This window comes from Ciconia boyciana, chromosome 2 (genome assembly GCF_034638445.1).
Source record: "Ciconia boyciana chromosome 2, ASM3463844v1, whole genome shotgun sequence".
Lineage (NCBI taxonomy): Eukaryota > Metazoa > Chordata > Aves > Ciconiiformes > Ciconiidae > Ciconia > Ciconia boyciana.
Genome location: NC_132935.1, coordinates 12,352,666 through 12,373,464, shown reverse-complemented (window position 1 = coordinate 12,373,464; position 20,799 = coordinate 12,352,666). Strand labels below are relative to the sequence as shown.

At 41.4% G+C, this 20,799-nt stretch overlaps 1 protein-coding gene across 1 annotated transcript in view; it reads left to right on the top strand.

The window, feature by feature from the left end:
- Window positions 1-10,962, top strand: part of NSMCE2 (NSE2 (MMS21) homolog, SMC5-SMC6 complex SUMO ligase) — a 133,591-nt gene extending 122,629 nt beyond the window's left edge. Inside the window, exons 5-7 of the mRNA XM_072851904.1 lie at window positions 6,826-6,926; window positions 7,246-7,352; window positions 10,595-10,962. Of these exons, the coding sequence (XP_072708005.1) occupies window positions 6,826-6,926; window positions 7,246-7,352; window positions 10,595-10,754 (368 nt within the window). The 3' untranslated portion in view covers window positions 10,755-10,962. The remainder of the gene's footprint in view (window positions 1-6,825; window positions 6,927-7,245; window positions 7,353-10,594) is intronic.
- Window positions 10,963-20,799: the final 9,837 nt, after the last annotated feature.

The following is a 20,799-nucleotide window of genomic DNA, read 5'->3' as shown; positions in this document are numbered from 1 at the left end:
CATGTGTCTGGAGTGAATTTCTTCATTTTTTAAATGTGTGTGATATTCTTCTAATGTCTGATATATGAAATGTTGCTCTCTAAGCATGGAAATTGCCTTTATACAGTATACTGTATGAAGCAGGGATTGTTCATCTTTTTTTCTTCTGAAGGACAGGAGAAAATCCAAGTAGTAAAAATGTTCTTCACATATATTTGCAATTTAGTAGCTTGTGTCCAATACATATTTTTCCTTGTAAGATATTCCAGGTTTTGTCTTCCTTTGCTTGTACTGTGGCATCCCTAACACTTTTGCTCTATTGTCACATGCCTGGCACGCTTTCATGAAGACCTAGAGTTTCTTGGTCATTTAAGTAACCTGTTTATCAGTTAGGTTTATTTTCAGCAAGCCTTTGGTGTTTAACTTGCTTCTTAAGTTTGCACGCCATTGTGGGAGATGATAGTTAAGGTGGAAGAATATGGCTTTCTTAGATTTTCCAGAAATAGTGGCTCCTCTGAGCTTACTGATGAGCCTTCATGAAATTTTTTTAGGTAAGCTTCATCTCCCCCAGGAGCTTCTTCAGATCTAGTCCAGACTGCAGTGATGAGGAAACTGCTGTTTGAAATGTCATCCACGGACTTTGAAGTGTGGATTTCTCATGTTTGTTTGCAATAACAGAGGGAGCAAGAAAGCTGCCTGTGTGTGTTTGCCTACCAAACTGTTTGAGTTGTGTTGTTTATAATCAAAGATACCCTTTCTGTTCACATTTCTAGGGACACAGCTCCCACTGCACACCAGTCTGAATTTCCCAAAATCTAAAGGACAAGATCGTGTCTTACTTCTCACTTTGAATAGTGTATGAGTTGAAGGTTTCACAGGGCACCTCTGGATTTTTTTTTGGTTTTTTTCTAGGTGGGATTCATAGTCACATTTTATTTATTAATACAACAACAAATTGTATCTAGCTTCAAGTGTCTTTCCATCTCCTTCACTTACATTTCTGTAACAAGTGTCCCATAACATTTCCATCAAATCAGTCTTTCTTCATTTTAAGTTCATTCTGGAAAACTGGCATCAACCAGCTCTATCCCATAGTGAAAGGATAAAACGGCAACAGTATTTCCATTTGGGATAGTGTATTTTAAAAGGCCTGTAGCTTAGTGGGACAAAATACTGTAAAATATGCAAGTGCTCTGAATTTGATGGTATTAAAGGAGTTTTTAGAGGATTGTTGCTTAGTGCAGGATATTGTCCTTTCCTTCCCCACTCATTAGGTAAAGGGACTAACAATTTGCTAATTTGTTCATCTAATTTGTCCTTCACACTCCAGGAAAATCAGAATGGCTTATATTTACAGAACTGTCATTTTATTTTGGATTGACCAAATGTATGTCTATGTACTTCTTACACAAGTATGTGTAAAACAGGGCACGTAACAAGGGACTTGTCAGTAAATTACCAGCAAATTGCTTGGCCTGGGCAGGAGCAAGTAAATTTGCAATTGCAATCTGGAGCAACATGTTAGAGGCCACCTTCCTTAGATCAACTTGTGTATTGCAACACTAGCAAGTAATCAAATTGTAAGGTACTTTAATGCAAAGCCTAGTTTGGCTTGGTTGGCAAATTAAACTATCGCATGCCTCTGGCAAAAGCAAGAAAGCCTTTGAACTGTTTGACTGCAGCTGTAGCTTGCACACCTTATTTTCCCTCTTAAAAATCAAATTAAACTATAACCTGCAGCCTCTGCGGTAAGTTTCAAGGAAAATTAAACTGTTGCTAACCTTTCTAGCAAAGATAACTGTCTCTAATCAAGCTGAAAAGTCCAGGCCCAAATGCCCCTCTCCAAGTTTAGACAAATTCATTGGATGAAAACTCCAGGGCTTATTAAGTACAAAGATACTACCTCTGACTCAGGAAGTCCTTGGCCACAAATTGCTAGAGACTGGGAAAGTTTGCCAGGAAGGTATTACTCTGTGCTTCCCCTCTTCTCTCACTCCTCCTACAGCATTTACTGCAGATCCGTCCCGGGGGCAGGACACTGGACAGTTGTTCTGGTCTGCTTTTCCAGTTCTGAAGTCTAACTCAAATTCAGAGCACTAATGGGCGTGCTGACCCACGCTTAAGCATTGCCCATGGTGGTCTCAGCAGTGTGTTTTGTGGAAAGCAGTGTTTGGGCTCGTTCCCTTCTTTAGACTTCACCCCATGCTAGCAGTGCCCCAGACTCCTTCTGACTCTTAGAATAAAACTTTTGGATGTGATGATGTCCTTCACCTCCCCCACCTTTCACTATTTTCAGTGTCCTGCTGGCAGGAACACTTGGCATTTGACTTGCCCTCATAACATTCATGTTTTTCTTGGAGCTCTCAGAGATAGGATTTTTCCCAGCCTGGATGAGTTGCTGTTATTTCTATAGAGTCAGCAGTACAATAGACCCTCTTGGGAGCCAAGACCCTGTCTGTCTAGTGGCTCAGGCTTACAAAGACTCAATCCGGTATGCTTAACGTTACCCTTTGATTTCCGGGATTAGCATCTGACTGATGGCAGGTGAGAAGGCAGAACAGCGCAGCACACAAGGAAAGAAATCAATTAAGTTTACATTGCAACATGTACTCACTCAGGTTAGAGGAACGGGAATTGGGTAGAGGACATTGTTGGCACTGGAAGCAGTGAGCAGACAGCAGTCTGTCTGTCATAGAAGTGACAATGACAATGGAGAGGATCTTTCCTCTAATGCTTTTTTAATATGTGTACAATTAATATAATTCACAATTAATATAATTCACAATATAGCAGTTAATGTCTCCGCACTATGACTTTCTTATTTTTACAAGTTGGTTAAAAGTTCTCAGTCTCTCTCAGCAGAGTAGGTAAAAACTGCGCTAAGGCATATTAGTCACATTTTTATCAAGAGATGAAAGTGATAGAGATATAAAGTACTACCAGCTTTTAATTAAAACTGAATAAGTAAAAAACAGTTGGCAGTTGCAAAATTCATTATGATGTGTTACCAAAAATAGATACCTGTATGAGAATGCAGTTTTATTACAACAGTGGGCACTAATTAGCTGTAAACATCATTGCTGAGATAGCCAGATAGAAAATGCGTTACTAATACTCATAACAGGTTTCAGTTGGCTGGAATGGAAAACTAGAAACTCTTAAGGCTCTTAAAATGTAATCTCTCAGACTACCAAAATAGAGGTATGGACTTCTGTTACTTAAGGCAACCTCTGAATTTCAGGAACAATAACTTAGTGTTTTCTGCATCTGGTTTTAATTTGCAAGGAAAACTCAATTTTACAAAAATGTAACCTGACTTAGCTGAAATATGTATGACCTAGTGTTTTTATTTCTTCTTTCTATAGAATAGTCAGACTTGCAAGTTAGATCCTCCAAACTTTTATACATTTCATTTGGTAAAAAACCCCTTTGACCTTAATAAAAACATCTTCCAATATGAGTTTACAGGTATAGATCTACAGTTTAGAGCATCTTACTGACCAGTTTGAGAAGTATGTGTGTTTTGCATAATCTCTGCAAAATTGACTGTAATTGAAAAAAGTTATTTTCCTCTCTCCTCCTGTAATCTAGAACATCAAGCAATAACAACAAATCTGTGGGTGGTTTATCTGATTTATGCTAATTTGCTATTGACATGTTTGAGGTATCACTTGCATCATCCCAGTCTTGCATATTTATTATTTAAAATATTAGCTGCTTATGAAAAGGAAATATTTTAAATAATTATTCATTTGTGCTGTGATAACCTCTTGAAACCAGGGCCCCGCTCTGGTAGACTGTATACAAAATCATTGCAAATGAAGTGCAGCCTGAAGTGTTTAAGATAAGCTTGCAGCAAGAGGACGATTTTAATCCAGGAAGATTAATATATCCCACCTACAGGGAGTAGGTCTCAACTCATGGAATTTCAACCATTAAACATGAGGCATCTAAATCACCTCCAAAGCCAGCATGAAAAAGAGGTAAACTCAGCCTGTGATTTAGCTCACATAATTTAGAGACCTGAGGCCTTCAGGGGAGATTCAAGCACCAGTACCCAAGCTTGACCTGATATTTTCAAACTTGGATGCTTCAACATAGTCTCCTAAATTCTTGTGTCGGTACCTAAGTAAGCACACACAGAAGTGATGAGTGAAGTGGTGACTCCTTAGCAAAGTCAGAAGGTGCTGCGCGAGGTGAACACTCTTCCAGAAGAGGCCACCTACATGCCTAACTTGGAGAGCTGAGCTTTAAAAGTAAAATCACAGGCACGAGCCCTGCATTTTAAAACTTTACCCACCTTCCTTGGCATCTACATATTGATAAAAAAAAAAAAATCCTTCATAAACAATCACCTGTCCTCGATCTTGCTGTTAGTACTGCTGTGTTCTAACTTCATTGACCGACGTGATACGCTGGTACACTGGAACTACATGCCAAGTTCATGAGTTGAAACAAAGTACAACATAGAAAAATGTGAGTTTCCAGATGTTTATCAGGAAAGATTAGAGCTGCAATATGTCAAAATTTGCAGATACATGAATTTAAGGAAATTCTGAATCTCTTGTTCTTTGTTGGCATTACTTATAGGAAAAAAATCAGTATGGTATTTAAATAAAACAGCCAATGCCAAAGCTGGCACCTATCAATATTTGCAATATTGTTTAGCCTTGCTATCTCAGTGGGATTTCACCTATTGCTTTGTATTTCAGAAGCTTCATTAAAAAAAACCACTTCTTTCCCCCCAAAGTTATGTTTTCTTCAAAATACTATGTGTTTATGATAGAATAAACCTTATATATGAGCAATCTAAGAATAGCATGTGACAGGTTTTCTTTTCTGAAAACTGGTGACTGATGCAAGTCTTTGTATGATGTCTATACCATTGCAGTTTCGGTATTTACAGTTAAATTGTGCCCACTTCTTCCTTCTGATTTGCAAGTGTTTACTTTTGTTAGGGGGTCAATATCTGATAAAGGTATGTTAATATTCTTGGGGATGAAAGCCTTAAAATTATTATTGATGTTGGACATTTGAGCTCCTTTTCCCCCTGCATCCACACTCTATTGATTGAATGAGGCCTTAGTAACAGAAACAGAAATACCCTTGATGTTTGCCTGAGTATTGCCTAAGTATTTGCAGGAGTACCTGGGTCAGAAACATTCCTGAATGCTTGGAAAACTCTTGGTATATTGGAATGGAGAGAAGGGCAAGCTCTGTTAAGGAGGAAGGAAAAACATGCAAATAAAACCAGCATACCGAGAGGTGCTGTGGTGGAGCGATGGCTGCAATACTGATGCCAAGAGTATCTCAACCAGAGATGTGCTGGCTCACATGGCAGTGTGCTCAGTCTAGACTGGGTGTGAGAGACCGTGATTGCTCCAAGAGTGATGTCTGCTGTTATCATCCGGAAGGTGATGGTATTACACAGGCATGCAGGACTGACCATAAGTTGGGAAACACTGGTCCTTAACAGATGTGGAAGACTGAATACCAGGGATGCAAAGATACAAAGATCGGCTGATAGTGTGCAATAGCAGCAAAGGGAACCAAGGCTAAGACTTTGTAGAAGACAAATCATGAAGTAACTCTAAACCCTCCGTGTTCACCTGTGTTTCTCGCTGCCCCCTTGGCAGTCAAAGCCAACACAGGCGACTGACGGATTTCATCCTCTCCAAACCCTGTGTCGCCACATTGCAAACTAGCTTGTGCAGCTAGAGAGAAAAATGTTCTGTTCAGCTTGGGACACCTTGAGGACTACACCCCAGGGCACTGCTGCAAAAACATTGCAGAACTACCCCAAAGGAATGGAAAGTTATGGCAGGTGTCAAGTTTGCTATTACTACCAGATAAGATTTAAAGATAAATAAATGCATTCAACTAAAAGCCTAGATTCACAATAACAGAGCAAAGTTAGGAAAAGATAAAACAACATGCATACATTTATTAAGGTTATACTTAGCGATATATATCCTCCTTAGCTGCTCCTGTGTCTCAGCTTTTGACTCGGGCTAATTAGTTTCTGCATGGAACCCTGGGCTGGCATGCCCCTGGGTACGCAGAGTTGCTTACGCCTTGCCTTCTTCTTCTGGTAAAAGTGGGGACCTGCATCTTCTCTAGCTCAAGGTGGATTTCTTCTTGTTTGTCTGCCCCTCATTCCCTGGCACTGGGCCATCAGGTGTTTTCTGGGAGATTTCAGTATTTCATTCTGCCCCTCCTCCTTAAGGTTACTGCAATAACGTTTCTATTACCCATCTCAAATAACATTTTATTGGCTTTTGTTTTTCACTAATTATAGTCTTGTTAAAATACAGCGGCATCACTTTACAAATGATGCATTATGACAAATAGTACAAATTCCTTTTAAAATATATACTGTGTATACAGGCTATATAGCAAGCCCATTTATGACATTCAAACACAAACTGATCTTGAGGGTAGGACTGCCAAATCTGCAAAATTTCCACCTCATTCTTTGTTAGATTTTGGGGACTCACCTGCATGTTACTGGTTTTTGGTGAACTTGAACAGAGAATACCAAAGGCTTTGCATATATTCAGGCCAGCTTGCTTTCTTTCCCAGCCCTCCTTTCTAGCATTGGCTATAAATAGCCACACATATACACAAACACAAGTGGTTACCATTTAAAAATCCACATTTTCTTACAGAGACTATAGTACAGTGGTTTTGCAGTATCTTGTTCAGGGAGTGGTACAGAAATACGTCGTGGCATCTTAGATATCACTGTGAGATAATGCTTGGCAAATGCTGGATTTTATTTGCTATTTTAAGTATTGGCTATCTATATTAAATATTAAATGAAAACTGTCTTGTTTCCCATTATAGTTTGTCGTCAATCAGATAATGGTAATGAGGCCATTGAAGAAATCGATGAAGATATAGCTGTGACTCAGAGTCAGATGAACTTTATTTGTCCCATTACACAGGTATGCTATCACTGCTACTATAATCGATTGGGAAATAGTTATTTCATATTCTTCATTGGATTGTTTATTACAAATCTGCCATACTCGTTAAAATCAGGCAGTATAAATCACAAGCATTATCAGAGAAGAGCAACATTGCTTGGGAAAAAAACCCACGTAAGTAGGAATGCAGTTTACCATGCAGGACCTGACCCTGTAATTTGAGTGGAATGCCATGTATGAATGGCAAACACACTTCCTGCGCTTTTACATTAAATCTCATAAGAAGCATTTTCATGGGCATTATCAGTTCCTTTAAATCAAACCTTATTGATTACAGGTGGAAATGAAGAGGCCAGTTCGAAACAAAGTCTGTGGACATACTTATGAAGAAGATGCCATTCTAAAAATTATCCAGACTCGAAAGCAGCAAAAGAAAAAAGTCCGGTAAGCTAACGAGAATGTGTGGAAAAGCTATTTGCTTTGCTGTGTAAGTGGAATTTTACTCCACTTGTTCTAGGAAATGTATTTGGATTGGCAAGGCTGCAGGAAGTAATACCTCAGTGTCTACCCAAGTCACAGTCTCCTCATTAGTACTGTACACGTGAAGGAGCTTTTCTTTTTAATGAAAACAATGTGTAAGGAAATATTCAGGAAGTGTGTGAGGAAGTTACAGCTACTCGTGGTACCTGCACAACAGAAGCAAAGAGATTTCATATGGCCATGAGCAACAAAGAGAAACTTCAGCTTCCTAAAATTTAGTTGCTCATTTTGTTCCCACCGCTTATTTAGCAAGCCCTGAAGTTAATGAAAAAAAATAAACATCTTCTCTGTGAACCCTCTTTTGCAGTTATATTCCAATACAACTGAGAAATATTAAAACACTTAAATGAGTGTTAAAGTGACAAATATTAAAACACAACTTTTTAGGTAGTACAGAGTTTAAGAATGATCAGACAGAGCTTTAAGAATGATCAGACAGGATTGTGCAGTTCCTACTATGCTGCAATTAAATAATTCTTACTTTATATCATCAAAGCAGCCTGCCACTTTCCACACAGGACATATTTTTTTGAATGAAAAGATGTAACAGTTGAATTTTTAAACCTGAAATTCTCCCAGGTAAGTTTCAAATTTAGGATGGTTTTGATTTTAAAAAAAAAAGAGAAGTAAAGGGGCACAGACACTTTTTAGAGCAAGTTTAGAGGACATATAATTTCATCATTAATTTCATATTTGTTTTTACACCATATATGCTACAGCCTCATGCTTTGGGTTCATGACGTCATGGAAACTTACCAGTTGTGGACTTTTTAATAAATGTGCAGTTTTCAAATGCTCAGGAAGGTCTGTCAGAGACTAGCAACCTGATTTCCCCAAAGATAATGCTACAGGCAGCTTACTTCCTCCATCCGTTGCTCTTGCATTTCTGTTAGACTCTACATACTCTGCCATGGGGAGACAAAGATGGAGAGGGACTTTTTATTCCACGCTCCTTCCTGGCTACAGGAAAGCACTGCTATGAAATCAAGCATCGATTGGGATGTCCAGCCACTACCTTATTGTCAAGACAGCTTGAAGAACAAGACAGAAGTACCTTGCCTGTGTTATGAGGTCTAGGGAGAAAAAGTGAAGTGGGTGCAATATACTGGGAGTAACAACAAAACCAGCAACATGGATGGACAGAAATTTGGCTGGAAAAATGAACAGGAGTTGGGAAATAGCTCACAAGTTGGAGGGAAGAAAGTGAGCATTCTGGAGGATAGGGACAGGCTAGGAAGCATGTGCTCAACAGCCCCAAACCACAACAAAAATACGTTCTGCAATACGGAATTGAATTTAGGATGTTCATATCTAAATAATTCTCTGTGTTGTTAAATCCATCAGGAAAATGTCATGGTAGTAGAGACTGTTGTGGTGGATCAAAAGTTTAAGCACTGCTGGAAAAACTAATAGGGTCACGTGATTGAATTTTTATTTTACCTTTTAAGAAATTAAAGACGTAGAGAAAATATAGAGTAAAAAAAAATCGTGTAAGCTGTACAACATTTAGCTTTAAAAGCTACCTTATACCCAAACTGAAGTTATTTGTGCAGTCCCGGCAGTTCTTAATTTTGAGCTTTTAGCTTGCAACCTTACCATTTTTACAGTAGTTATTCCAGTATGCTAGAAAAGCACAAGCACAGCAAGAACTCAACTTCTCTGTAACGAAGCTAAGAAAGACTGCTTGGTTTTCTCTGCCCAGTCTCACTGACTTGCTGTAATTTTAACCTTTCTCATGAAAATGCAGTCAGTTTTGAAAAACCAAAGTCTGCTGTGGTAGGAAGATAGGCCAGTTGATGCAACAAGTTCCCCATTTGAGTACCCCATTCTCATGGTGTTGCTACTTGACTGCGCTCCTGCCAGCAATATTCAAATGGAAGCAGGTATCTTGATAGAGCAGAGTCGTGGTTAGGGGGATCCTCTCTATCCCGACTCTGAAATCAAAGCTGTTGCTCATTCTGGAGTTACAGAAGTGGCTGTTTCCTCACATGTACTTTCCAGTTTGAATCCACGGAATCCCTTCGGTGCACTTGGCAGTGCACTGGCCGAATGTCAGCTCTTCAGCTGACGTATACACAGCCACCGGTTTTGTGCTGATAGACTCGCCATAGACTCCTTTAGGCAACTCTTACATCTCAGTTTGCTCACTATTTTCCACTGCCTGGAAGGACATACTAATACTTTATGCTTACAGGAAAAGTGGGAAGCTTTCTGAGCACTTGTTATTCATTAATCTGGCAAGCTATTGCTCTAATAAGGTGATACATGGGAAAACTGAGGCACAGAGCAATTAAGTGACTTATCCATGACAAACACAGTAAGCTGTGGACAAATCTGGAGTAAAAGCTATGAGTACCGAGTGTAAATAAGTTCAGCGCCTCAGACAAAAGTTAATCCTAATAGAGGAAAAATTCAGGAAAAGTGTTATTTCTGAATACAGGTACCATCAGTGCATATATGGGCCACTGCCAAAGGAAAATGACCTTTGGTCCCTGAATATCTTTCACCCTGCTGCCTTTATCTGGCTGTTTCAAGTAGTTGTAAGACATTTGGTATTTCATTATCATTTAGAGGCTGTTAATTTGACCCCATCTCTCCTTTCTGTGCTTTCTCAGTTCATAAAAGGCCAGGTAATTTTTTACACCAACTGAATAGTCTACTGATTCACCAGTCAGCCTTTGCAAGTCTTACTCTCTTTTATCTATTTCCCTAGAAATTAATTTCCCTATTTATCTATCAGTGAAGATTATACTTCTCCACTGCAGATTAATAAGGTAAGAGGTAGTTACCTGCAGTTTGTAGAGGACTGCAAAGAGAGAAAGCAACACAGAAAGATGTCCATGCAATGCTAGTACAATTACTGATGCAGGCAGCTTGTGTACATGAAGCAAGAGTGATCTACAGGTGAGAGGCTCCATCTCTCGCTGTGTTCCTTCCTTTCTTCAGCTGTTGATTCCCACCAGTTTAGATAAATGGATTTATTTTTCCCCACAGACAGCTGGTAAAGAGAAAAAGAGGTAACGGGGAACTGATGGAGAGAGTGAATCCCAGATAAATACAATAAACCAGCAGATGTTATGTAAAAGCCTATATCTGACAAATACAATTCTTCCGATTTAATGGAGTCTCTCTTTTCTTTTTAACAGATGCCCTAAAATTGGCTGTAGCCATGCTGATGTAAAAGAATCAGATCTTGTGCCAGATGAAGCACTTAAAAGAGCGATTGACAGTCAGAATAAACAAAGCTGGTCAACACTGGAAAAGTCAGCTGGATACGCTGCTGCCACAAAGAAAATTTGTTATTAGAGGTCTTGTGAGATAAGCTGCTGATTGTAAGTAGGTTGTGTAACTGATTGTTATTTAAAGTGTTTCATTTATAGGCAAAGTTGAAGGTCTCAGCTGTAACTGAAAGCATTTTTTAAACTGCCGAATATGTGGAATTCCAGTTTAACTTGTTTTTTTTTAACCTTCCTGAAATTCTAAAAGCTTGCATTTGATAAATAAAACGTGTTTTGCAGCATTTAACCTTCCTTGTCAGTGTGCTAATTTTTTTCAGCATATTAGAGATGCAGATTCTGCCCGCATGTAATAGGGAGTGCTTTGCTCAATATTGCAGATAGTTCTGTTACTGTCTCTGTAACTGCTGGGAATACTCGGAGTAGGGCACTCTGGCCAAGGATTTACCCAAGTCATATACCCTGCTTGGGAGCATGTCCATGTTTTAATACAAACCTCAAGAAACTTTAATAGAGCTTAATTTGCAGGAAGGGCTGCACATCTGTACCTCGTGTGTGGACACACAAAATTACCACTCACTTTTGAGGATCTTGGCCTCATTCTTATAATTATTGAACACTCTGCCCTAACTTACGCTTTTCTTTTGAGATTCAGAAGTTTTTATTTCAGGCTTTTTGCGTTTGGAAGCCCCAGGGGGCTTTACCTTAATACTGTAGGTTAGGAGACTACAATTATTTGCAAATTTATTCCAATAACTAATTTGTAGATAATTAATACAAATACATTGGAACCATATGCCTTGAACTGAAAAGCAGTTAATCTCATTTTATATAAGCTTCAGATATCTATGCATTTGGGCACAGATCCAAAAAGAGACTTAAACTTTGTGACACTCTGTATTTATTATCTAAATTGATCTGAACACATCTAGCAGACAAGGCACGACATATATGAATTAGAAATAGCCATAGGTAAAAGGAGCTGCTTTGGTAGTCAGATGGCAATTATCTCTTGGCATATGTGAAGCAGAAAATACAGGTTTCTTTGAGCTTTGGCATCCTTAGCAGGTTAGATGGTATTTTCCTAGGTAATTTTTCTGAATTTACAATCTGACATTTAGTGTAAAATGTAGCTAAGGTACCTAAATGCTGAGCTTTTCACTCTGGGTTACTGTTTGCTAACAGCTTTCCTTTTGCAGACCATTATTAAACCCAATTGCACTTAAAAGTGCAAACCACTTCAAACTGCAATTGTTATTTTGTAATTGAAGAATATTAATCTGCAAGCTGATTTCATAGCTAAAAAAGGGAACTGAACCATTATTATTTGCACTGTGCTTTTGTGTTCAAAACACTTCATGGGAATTAGCTGGGTAATTTTCATAATGTGGTCTAACCCCAAAGGTCCATCTTTTCAAAGCTGAGCAGTGATCATGACTGCTTCTGTCTGTGGAAGCCCAGCTGAAATAGCTGAAAGAGACTGGGGAGCGGTTGAGCAGTATGTAGTTGTTTGTATTTTTATGTGTAAAAATCGGGTCCTTTTTAAGACATCTCAGGTCTCAAACCTATAGTTTTTAAGATGGGTCACCGATTTTCAGTTAAATACCACAAGGGAGGATGTTAACTATAGCATTTGCCAAAAAAAAAAAAAAAAAAAAAAGGGTGGGGGAGGGAACGTCCTAAACTGTTCATAGATTTTTGTTTCATCTTTAAGTTTGTGATTAAATTTACTCCAGTGCCAGAACACCCAGAAACAGAAACTTGCGTTAGTTAAACAATCTCTGCAGTTTCTGACAGAGGTGCATTAATGTTGTCCTCATGGATGTAATTCAATCCCTAGTGGTAATCAGTCTCACAGATTTTCAGATGCAAAGATGTATATACATTTTACATGGCCGCAGTGTCACACCTCAAATTTAGTTCATGTAGGTGTCTGGATGCTTGAGCGTGCCTTCTAATAACACGTAACATTACAAATACTAAATTATACCCAGATTAATTCATACCAACAAACTGGTGGCAGCAGGTTTGGTTTGCTACGTGTGGTGTTTGTACCAGTATACCCTTAGATAGCTGCAGTTCCTGATATGGTCATTGCCCTCATGTTCCAATGAGTAATGCTATAAGGGAGATTGCTGTCTTGGTTACACCTTGTTGTCATAAGTTAAAGAGAGAGGCTTGACCCATAGCAGTGCTGATGGCCCTAGTGGAAGCTGCACTCAATCTGTCTCTGTGTTAGCTAATCCACAGGTAATAATGTGAACTGCCTGCTTAAGATGATGCAGCTGGGAGAAAAAAAAAAACAAATCTGAAGCAACACTTTAAATGAAGAGAACAAATAGTCAAGCACGCACTTATTGCCACTCTAAGTGGAAAGGTATTTTTGAATGTTCACATACCTGCCTCAGAATACATGATCTTCCTTCTCACCTTTGCTAGCCTGAGCCAGGCAACATCAGTGAATCAGAGAGCCTGAATCGCAAGTGCAGGTGCAGCCTAAATTCTGAAATCCTTCTCAGTCTTCAGCTGAAAGAAATGGACTGATTTTTGGCAGCACTTACCTGCTTAGCTTTAATAACAATCACATATGAGATGAAGAGGCATGTGTACTTAAATGGCGGTAGGTTTCCTTCTTTTATCATCAGAGATACCTCTTTTCAAGTATGGCCACAGCCATATTATCCAGAAAATGACAAATACTCATGCACTTATGTCAGGATTGCTGACTTGAGTCCCATCAAATCAGTGATGCACCGCACAGATTCACCTGCTAGAGAAAACTGCCTGTAGTTAATGAAATCAATGAAGTTCTCCCCAGAATGTTTGGCATTTCTGAATTTAAACTACATCGTAACATCCAAGGAATCCTAGTACAATGAGTGAATGTTTTTTTCTCCAAACATGGAATTTGAGCCATCCTGTTGATTTTTCATGGCTGGTTCTCTCTTCTTGTTGGTTCTTACAAGTAATTTTCCTTCTGAAATTGAAAGATTACAGGCTTGGTCATCAGCATGAATTGCAGGTGGCACTGCACTAGGTGGAAGGACAGACTAGCCTCAGCAATTGTGGAAGGCTTCTGTGCCTGTCAACTGACCTGATGGAAGTTACAAACCGCTACTGATTCATTGGGGTGGCTGTAGTTACTGGCAGCTCTTTGCTCTTTCATTTGCAAAGTTTGGGGTTTGTTATGCAGTTGTGACCTCTCTGTTCCCATGTGTCCCATGTCCCCCATAAACTCCGCCCTGGATAGAAGTAGCTTGAAAGAGTTAAAGAATAAAAATAAGTGACTGTGATGAATAAGCTGATCTGTATGATTCACAGAAGTGGAAACTCAACAGCAGTTAAACCTTCAAACCTTAATCTGTTTTGGCTATAAGATATCATATGTAAACAGGCATATGTTAACAGTTCACAGGGTAATTTGTGTCTCATTGTTTGACGTCAGAAATTTTGCAACAATATTTAAGGAAAGAAACTCAGGTGAGGTGGTTTTTTTTTTTCCCCCATAATGGGTGCTTTACAAATGCAGCAAGCCTCAATGTAGCTGATAAGGGTCTGTCACTGAAACCTGGTGAGAATCTGTCTCTGCCAGAGAACAGAAGTTCCACATAGTATTTTGAGTGATTAAAGAAATGTCTAATCAAACATTAAAATAAAAGCAAGAGAGATCTATATGCAACAGCTTTCAGTGGTACCCTGAGGCATGAACCATTAACACAGCTCTCTCACTTGAACAGATTCTCCCCGTGAAGTAGAATTCTCCATTTTACGACTAGAGACTCTGAAGTTTTCAAATCAGTGGAGCCATGATGTGTAAAGATAAAAACTAATCAGGCAGGCATCTCATGGAAGATTTAGCACACTTGTGCTAAAAGGAGCACACATTCCTCTGAATCAAGGACATATTCATCATTACTTCTCCGGAGCTGTGATCTTATTCATTCTAGAAGAATCAAAAAGACTAGGCTAAGTCAGGGCTCTCTTGAGAAATACCCGGAGCAAAAGCAGAGGCTGCAGGAAGTGATACCGATGACTCAACAGCCAAGGCCAACACTCTGCCTTATTTTAGACAATGTCCTCTTGGACATACTCATGTTTCCTCATGAGTGGCTGATGACAAAGGTCTTACCCTACCTGTGGTCACAAGTACCTCATGACGTTTTTCTCAAGAATAGCTCTAGTATTGTGGCCAAAACTAGCTTAGAATTCAATGTGCAACTTGATTCACTTCCACTGCCGTTTCAAGTGAATATTAATCTCCACCTTCCCTAAAAATCTCCATATATGGATCCTGAGGTACTGTGTGGTCCATTAACTGAACATTTCCATAAAGGATAGTGCTCTGTTATACAGTGAAGAAGATGCACCTAGGAAAGGGGCTTCCTGGAGTGGAAAATGTTAGAATATCCCAAGGACAGGTCTTCCTTTCTCTTGCTACAGCCAAAGCCTTAAGCTGATGGCTCCTCACTACAAGTACAGACTAGTACTGACTGCAAATTCCAAGTCTTCCATAAATAATGATTTATTTTCTGGTCATAAAGTACTTACTGTTAATACATATTATTTCAAACACACGACATGGTCACAGCAGTGCTCAGAGGAGACTCCTATGTGTAGGTGCCAGCGGATTCTAGGCTGCCAGCCAGTAACTATAAGAAGTAAAAACATTAGATTGATTGTTAAGCAAGTAAAATTCTGGGATGTGTGTACATCATACAGTAGATAGATACCCAGGTATGTGCTTAGCCTTTTGATGCATGAGTAATCTCAGCGACTTAATGGGACTGCAGCAACGTACAGAAAACACAGTGCATTTCATCATTTCAAAATGCTGCAGAAAATGCTGCGGTGGGCTGAGAAGAAAGCCTGCCTCACTCGCTTATTCTGATGTTAGTCCAGACCTGAAGACAGAGCTTGAAAGCAGGCACATGAATTGAATTGCATGGGAAGCTTACCAAAGGAAGTGTTTGCTTGTAAACTCAGTATGAATAGGATCTTCTCTGACCGCAAGGGAAATGGAGAGACACTCATTCACTGTCCGCTTGTGCAATCAACTTCTGAAGTAAAAACAGGATTTGACGTTTAAAACCTGAACCTTCACACGTCTTTCAAGCAACAGAAGCAGCCTTCATGCTCTTTAGTCCGCAAAGGAACAAAGTCAGGAGGTGCTGCTCATGAGACTCCTTGGATTTGATAACAACTGGCTTATCAAAAGGGAATTATTTAGGGTTCCTAGCAACAGCAACCCTCAGAGCAGCTTCTGTGCGAGCTTGAGGGGAGACATCTGAACACCATTACATTGCACTTCTTTTGATGTCACTATGTGCTCATCATGTGTTTTATATCTTAACAGTGAATCTGCCACTGAGTTCCACAGTGTCTAAGGATGGTTGTGGGTTTATCACAGATGCCATTCCTGCTATAAAAAACCATTACTTTTAAGTTCTTTATCACCTGGCCACACAACTACTCTTTGAGCCCTGTCTGTGCAGGGTGATTCTGTACGCTAGTAGATTATGGATGACCTGCTGGTTTTAAACTGCTGGCTTTCAATCTAGCAGTAGTTTAAGTTTCATTGCATGGCTTGAGATAACTTGTAAAATAAAGATATTTAGTTTTCATCGTTTGCCTGATAGTTTAATATTAGCTGAAGTACTTGTATGTCACGCCTCTCTCATCCGATAACTAAAATAATGACTTTTAAATTTCTTCCCATAGCAAGCAGCCAGTTTATTTATAAGTGGCCTAATCTAATAGAGATTTACTCTGTGTATCCCATGAGACATATTATCAAAGTTACCAGACCTGTCCCAAGCACTTGGGAAGTGGGGAGATGGTTACACAATTCTCATTGCCTCTGGCTGTTCTAGTTACAAAGATAAAGGGTCAGAGAACTGGAGCAGCGGAGATAATTTTGTGAGCATCTAAGGAAAAGCAGCTGATCAGGTGAGTGTAGGCACTGGCTGAGGGCAAGACAGGTAGATGCTTGAATACCACATAACAAAAATCCCCTTAAATAAAATAACATGCCAGGGAAAGGGAATGTTGATGCCTGACCACCAGAAATTCTGGATTCTTAAATCTTCATCTAGCAGATGTAATAGTGCTGCTTGTCTGTTTTAAGAAAGAGAGAAAAATATATGAAGAGCAATGTTCAGCTTGCCACAGCTCTGGCAAATCTGTGCTGGGCAAGACCCTTCCCTCTGCTGGGACGTGCCAGATCTGTGCTACACATCCCACAGGATCTTGCTTCTGCTCCAGTTCCAGCTCCTTGCCTATCAGCTGGGACTCCAGGAAGAGAGGAGACAACGAGCAGTCCTGTTTCCTTTGACCATCCTTTTCCAAGGCAGAATCTACATTTTGTAATGATTTTGTAATGTCCTTTGACTGGGAGCTCCTCAGACTTCCTTAGCATTTGGAAGGTGCCTGTTGCACACTGTTGTCCTTTCCCAAGCACAAAGACTACTGATCTGCACTCCCAAAGGCCATCCCTGCCCCACCTCACTGATACCGGGCCCCTGACCGAGCATCCAAGGCTGGGTGTTTGGTTCCTTGTAGTTTGCTGGCTCACAGCAGCACTTGGGTAGCAAGACTCATCCACAGAGTCAATGTTTTATCCCGAAGTTAGGTCTGTAAGTGTAAATCTGCACTGATCTGTGCTCCACAACGCTTTACAGTGCTATCCATTGGAGATGCGGAACACTGCCTTGGTTCATTTGGAAGGGCTGTAAAGCTATTCAGACTCAAATTCACCGCAGGCACAGCTGAGAATTGCCATGCTAGTATCATCTCATGTATGCTAAGCAGATAGCCCCCAAAAAAGCTTTTTTGGGGGAGTCAGAGAAGGAATGATGAAGGCTGGTGCAGGGAATAGAAGGAAGACCCCCAATGGCTTTTGATTTCAGGAGGAGACTAATGCCGGAGACATGCCTGGATGCTTAAAAGCCTGTGGTACCTACAATGAACAAGAGACCGCTATGGCAAGTGTGGTAGCCCCATATTCTGCAAAAATCTGATACTGAAATGCTGCAGCAGTCCTTCTGTTCTTCACAAACCTCTCCCTGCAGTTCCTCCTGTCTCTGCACTGGTTTGTAACCAAACCAGGCTTGCATGCAAGTACTGGTGGACATGCGTAAGGAGGACAAGTTTCAACCCTTGGAGAAGCACCATGCCACACAGGTCATCAGACACCATCCTTGGCATCCCTTTTTTTTTTCGCATTTTGGGGATCAGCCAAAATTAGAAAAAAAAACAGAAAAGCCAAAGTGGGAATCACTTCTCTGCTCTGCATGTTGGAATGAATTTGGTGGGGATGGAGAGGAGTCTGGATGTGGACCTTTTCTTATGATCCGTACCCAAAACGCAAGACTGAGAATAAGTTAGCGAGCATTATTTATTTGGTTAATAATTGCTACTATATGTTTATTCATGACATGAATGCTTTGAGTACCTGAAAGCATGCCAGGCATTTTAAAGAAGCAATGAAGGTTTCCTGCCATCAAGAAGTGCCCCTGTTTTGCAAAGACCTGACACCTGGGAGATGTAAGCTTGGGTTCATCTCAGCCACATGTAGACAACTGAAATTTGGTCTATACAGTCAGCTGGAAGAGGGCATCTACCAGCGCTTCTGGGATGAATTGCCCAGGGGTTATCTTTTCCCAGCCTTTGGGGACTGCATGCCCAGTTTCTGTGCTCCAGTTAGCAGGGACACCCCCACAGAGCATGAAATCTGGGGAATCCCTGTGAGAAGAGGCTGCCCAGACACCAGGAGCCTGTGGCAGGACTCTGGGGTGCAATGCTGTGTCTACCTCTGTGCTCTGCTCTCCTCTCACACCCCAGATGGTTTTTTGGGGGGACAGGGTGACCAGGGGGGCTTTTTGCCCTTCTTAAGGACCAATAGGTGCCATCCCCCATTTGGCCATCAGTAGCCTGAACCAAGCACCTGTGCTGGTCCTGGTGGCATAGAGCCAGCATGGGATGACCAGCTGTGGACTCTAAGAAGCTTTAAATGGGTGGGAGGCAGGGAAGGTGAAGGATACGGCTTCCAACGACGTGTGCAAATGGATCCTCAGTATGGCCCTTCTCAACGGGGACAGTGAGCTGGCACAGAAGCTGAGAGAGGGGGATCTTTGGGAGGGTGAGGACCAAAGGAACATACTTACCCCAGGTGTACCACTTGGTTTTTACACTGACAACTTCACTCCTGCTCACACTGCATCTCGGTCTGAGAGAGCTACAGCAGATGCTGTTATACACTAATAATGCCCGTGAGTATGTTTATGTAGATACATTGCTATTTTGATGTGTCTACACCCTTCCCCTGTCCCCAAAAGCACTGACACCCCCACCACCTCGCGCTATCTCAGATGTAGGAAGCAGCCCACACGTGCAGCATCCTACCAGCTAAATTCACCCGGCAGCGGCATCCCAATCATAAAACTTCCAGGAAGGGAAAAGTAAAACAAAGGTCTGAGGGATACTCGCGTATATTTTACCTAGGAGAGGAATGAAATAAAATAGCGTGCTTTGAGAGTTGTGGTGAATCGCTCAGAAACGATCTGCAGACATTAACAGAATTGTATTTCTGGGGGGAAAAAAAAAAAAGGAAAGGAAAATGCAGGCCCTGGGATATCCCTTTATGGCATATGCATTTTATGTTTAAATGCATTAATGGGACTGCTATGCTATGAGTCATCCCGCACAAGAGTTTCATGTGTTTCTTAAAATACACTAGAAGTAGCTGAAGGCATGCACGGGTTTGCAGTGCAGTTATCTGTCAGGAATCTGAGCGAATACCTGCACGCGTGGCATCACGGGCTGCAGAGCTGGGGGAGGCCCATCCCCGTCCCTCCTGCTGCTTAAACAGACCAGGGCTGGGGAAACCGAAACAGGATAGGAACTGATTCTACAGAGTAACAAAACGCAGGCTCCCTGTGCTATTAGGGAAGCCTCAGCACTGCATTACTGAAAATTTGCATATATGTAAACAGAAAAGCTGGAGAGTTTCCTTCGGAAGCACTCCTGTCAAAACTACAGCTGTCTGCATTTTTTCCAGGGATGATTTGTTGTCTGGTTTTCTCTCGTTTTTCTTCCATTTACTAACAGTCCTGGCTGCAAATCTATTTACTATTCCTTTAAACCCACACTTCTGAGCCTGATGGTGGCTGTTGAGCTCGACTCTCTGCTCCTCACAGGTCACTTCAGCTGCTGGCTGCTGCTTGCTCTCGATGCTATTCCTTTTTCGGAGAGCAGATAGTTTTAACATGGGAAACACCCAATGCAAAGTATTTCTGATGGTGCACATGAAGTCCACGCTCGTGAATGAAGGGTGGTAAATATACAACAGCTTCGTGATGCAAACCTTGGGATGAACTATCGTTGTTTAGTGATTGGTGAAAAGCAAGAATTGGGGCTAGGGAGAAGTGTGGCAAACATTTAAAGGAGAAGCTCCTGTGAATGGAGGTGGGCTTGCTTTCTCGCCACAATTAGCCTGGCTTAACTTTTTGGTTTTACTCATCGCACGAGGCGATGCTGTCTCAAAAGCATTACAGCGGCATCTGAAATTTCTGGCACCGTTTCCCAGCAGCACACGCTGGTTGGGGATAAACCCGCTGCTGCCATTTCCAGGGCTGCCTTGGTGCCGGTGACTTTCTCAGCGCTTCGCTTTGCTAGCAAACGCTCCCTGCCTCTATCTTTGTGCTTACAAGGGGACGGTGGAGGCTCGAGGGTTTTGCGAGCACGCTGGGCTTGCGAGGGGCGAACCCCAAAAGCAAGGGGTGACCCCCCAAGCGCTGCCGTCTTCAGGAGTCTGGGTCGAACATGAGATGTCCTTGCTTCAGATCGGCTGGAGGACCACGGGAGGGGGGTCCCCACCGCGTCCCCGGCCCCAGCGGGCCACACAGCCAGGCGGGGCGGCGGGTCTCCCGCCGCCCCGCCTGGCTGCGTGGCCCGCTGGGGCCGGGGACGCGGAGAGCAGCGGGCGGAGCGGAGCAGGCGTGTCCGAGCCTCCCTCCTCCCATTTCCCCGTGCGTCAGGGCCAGGAGGAGGAGACTCACTTCCCCCCCCCCCCCCTTTAATTTTTTTTTTTTTTTTTTTTTTTTTTTTCAAAGCCTCCA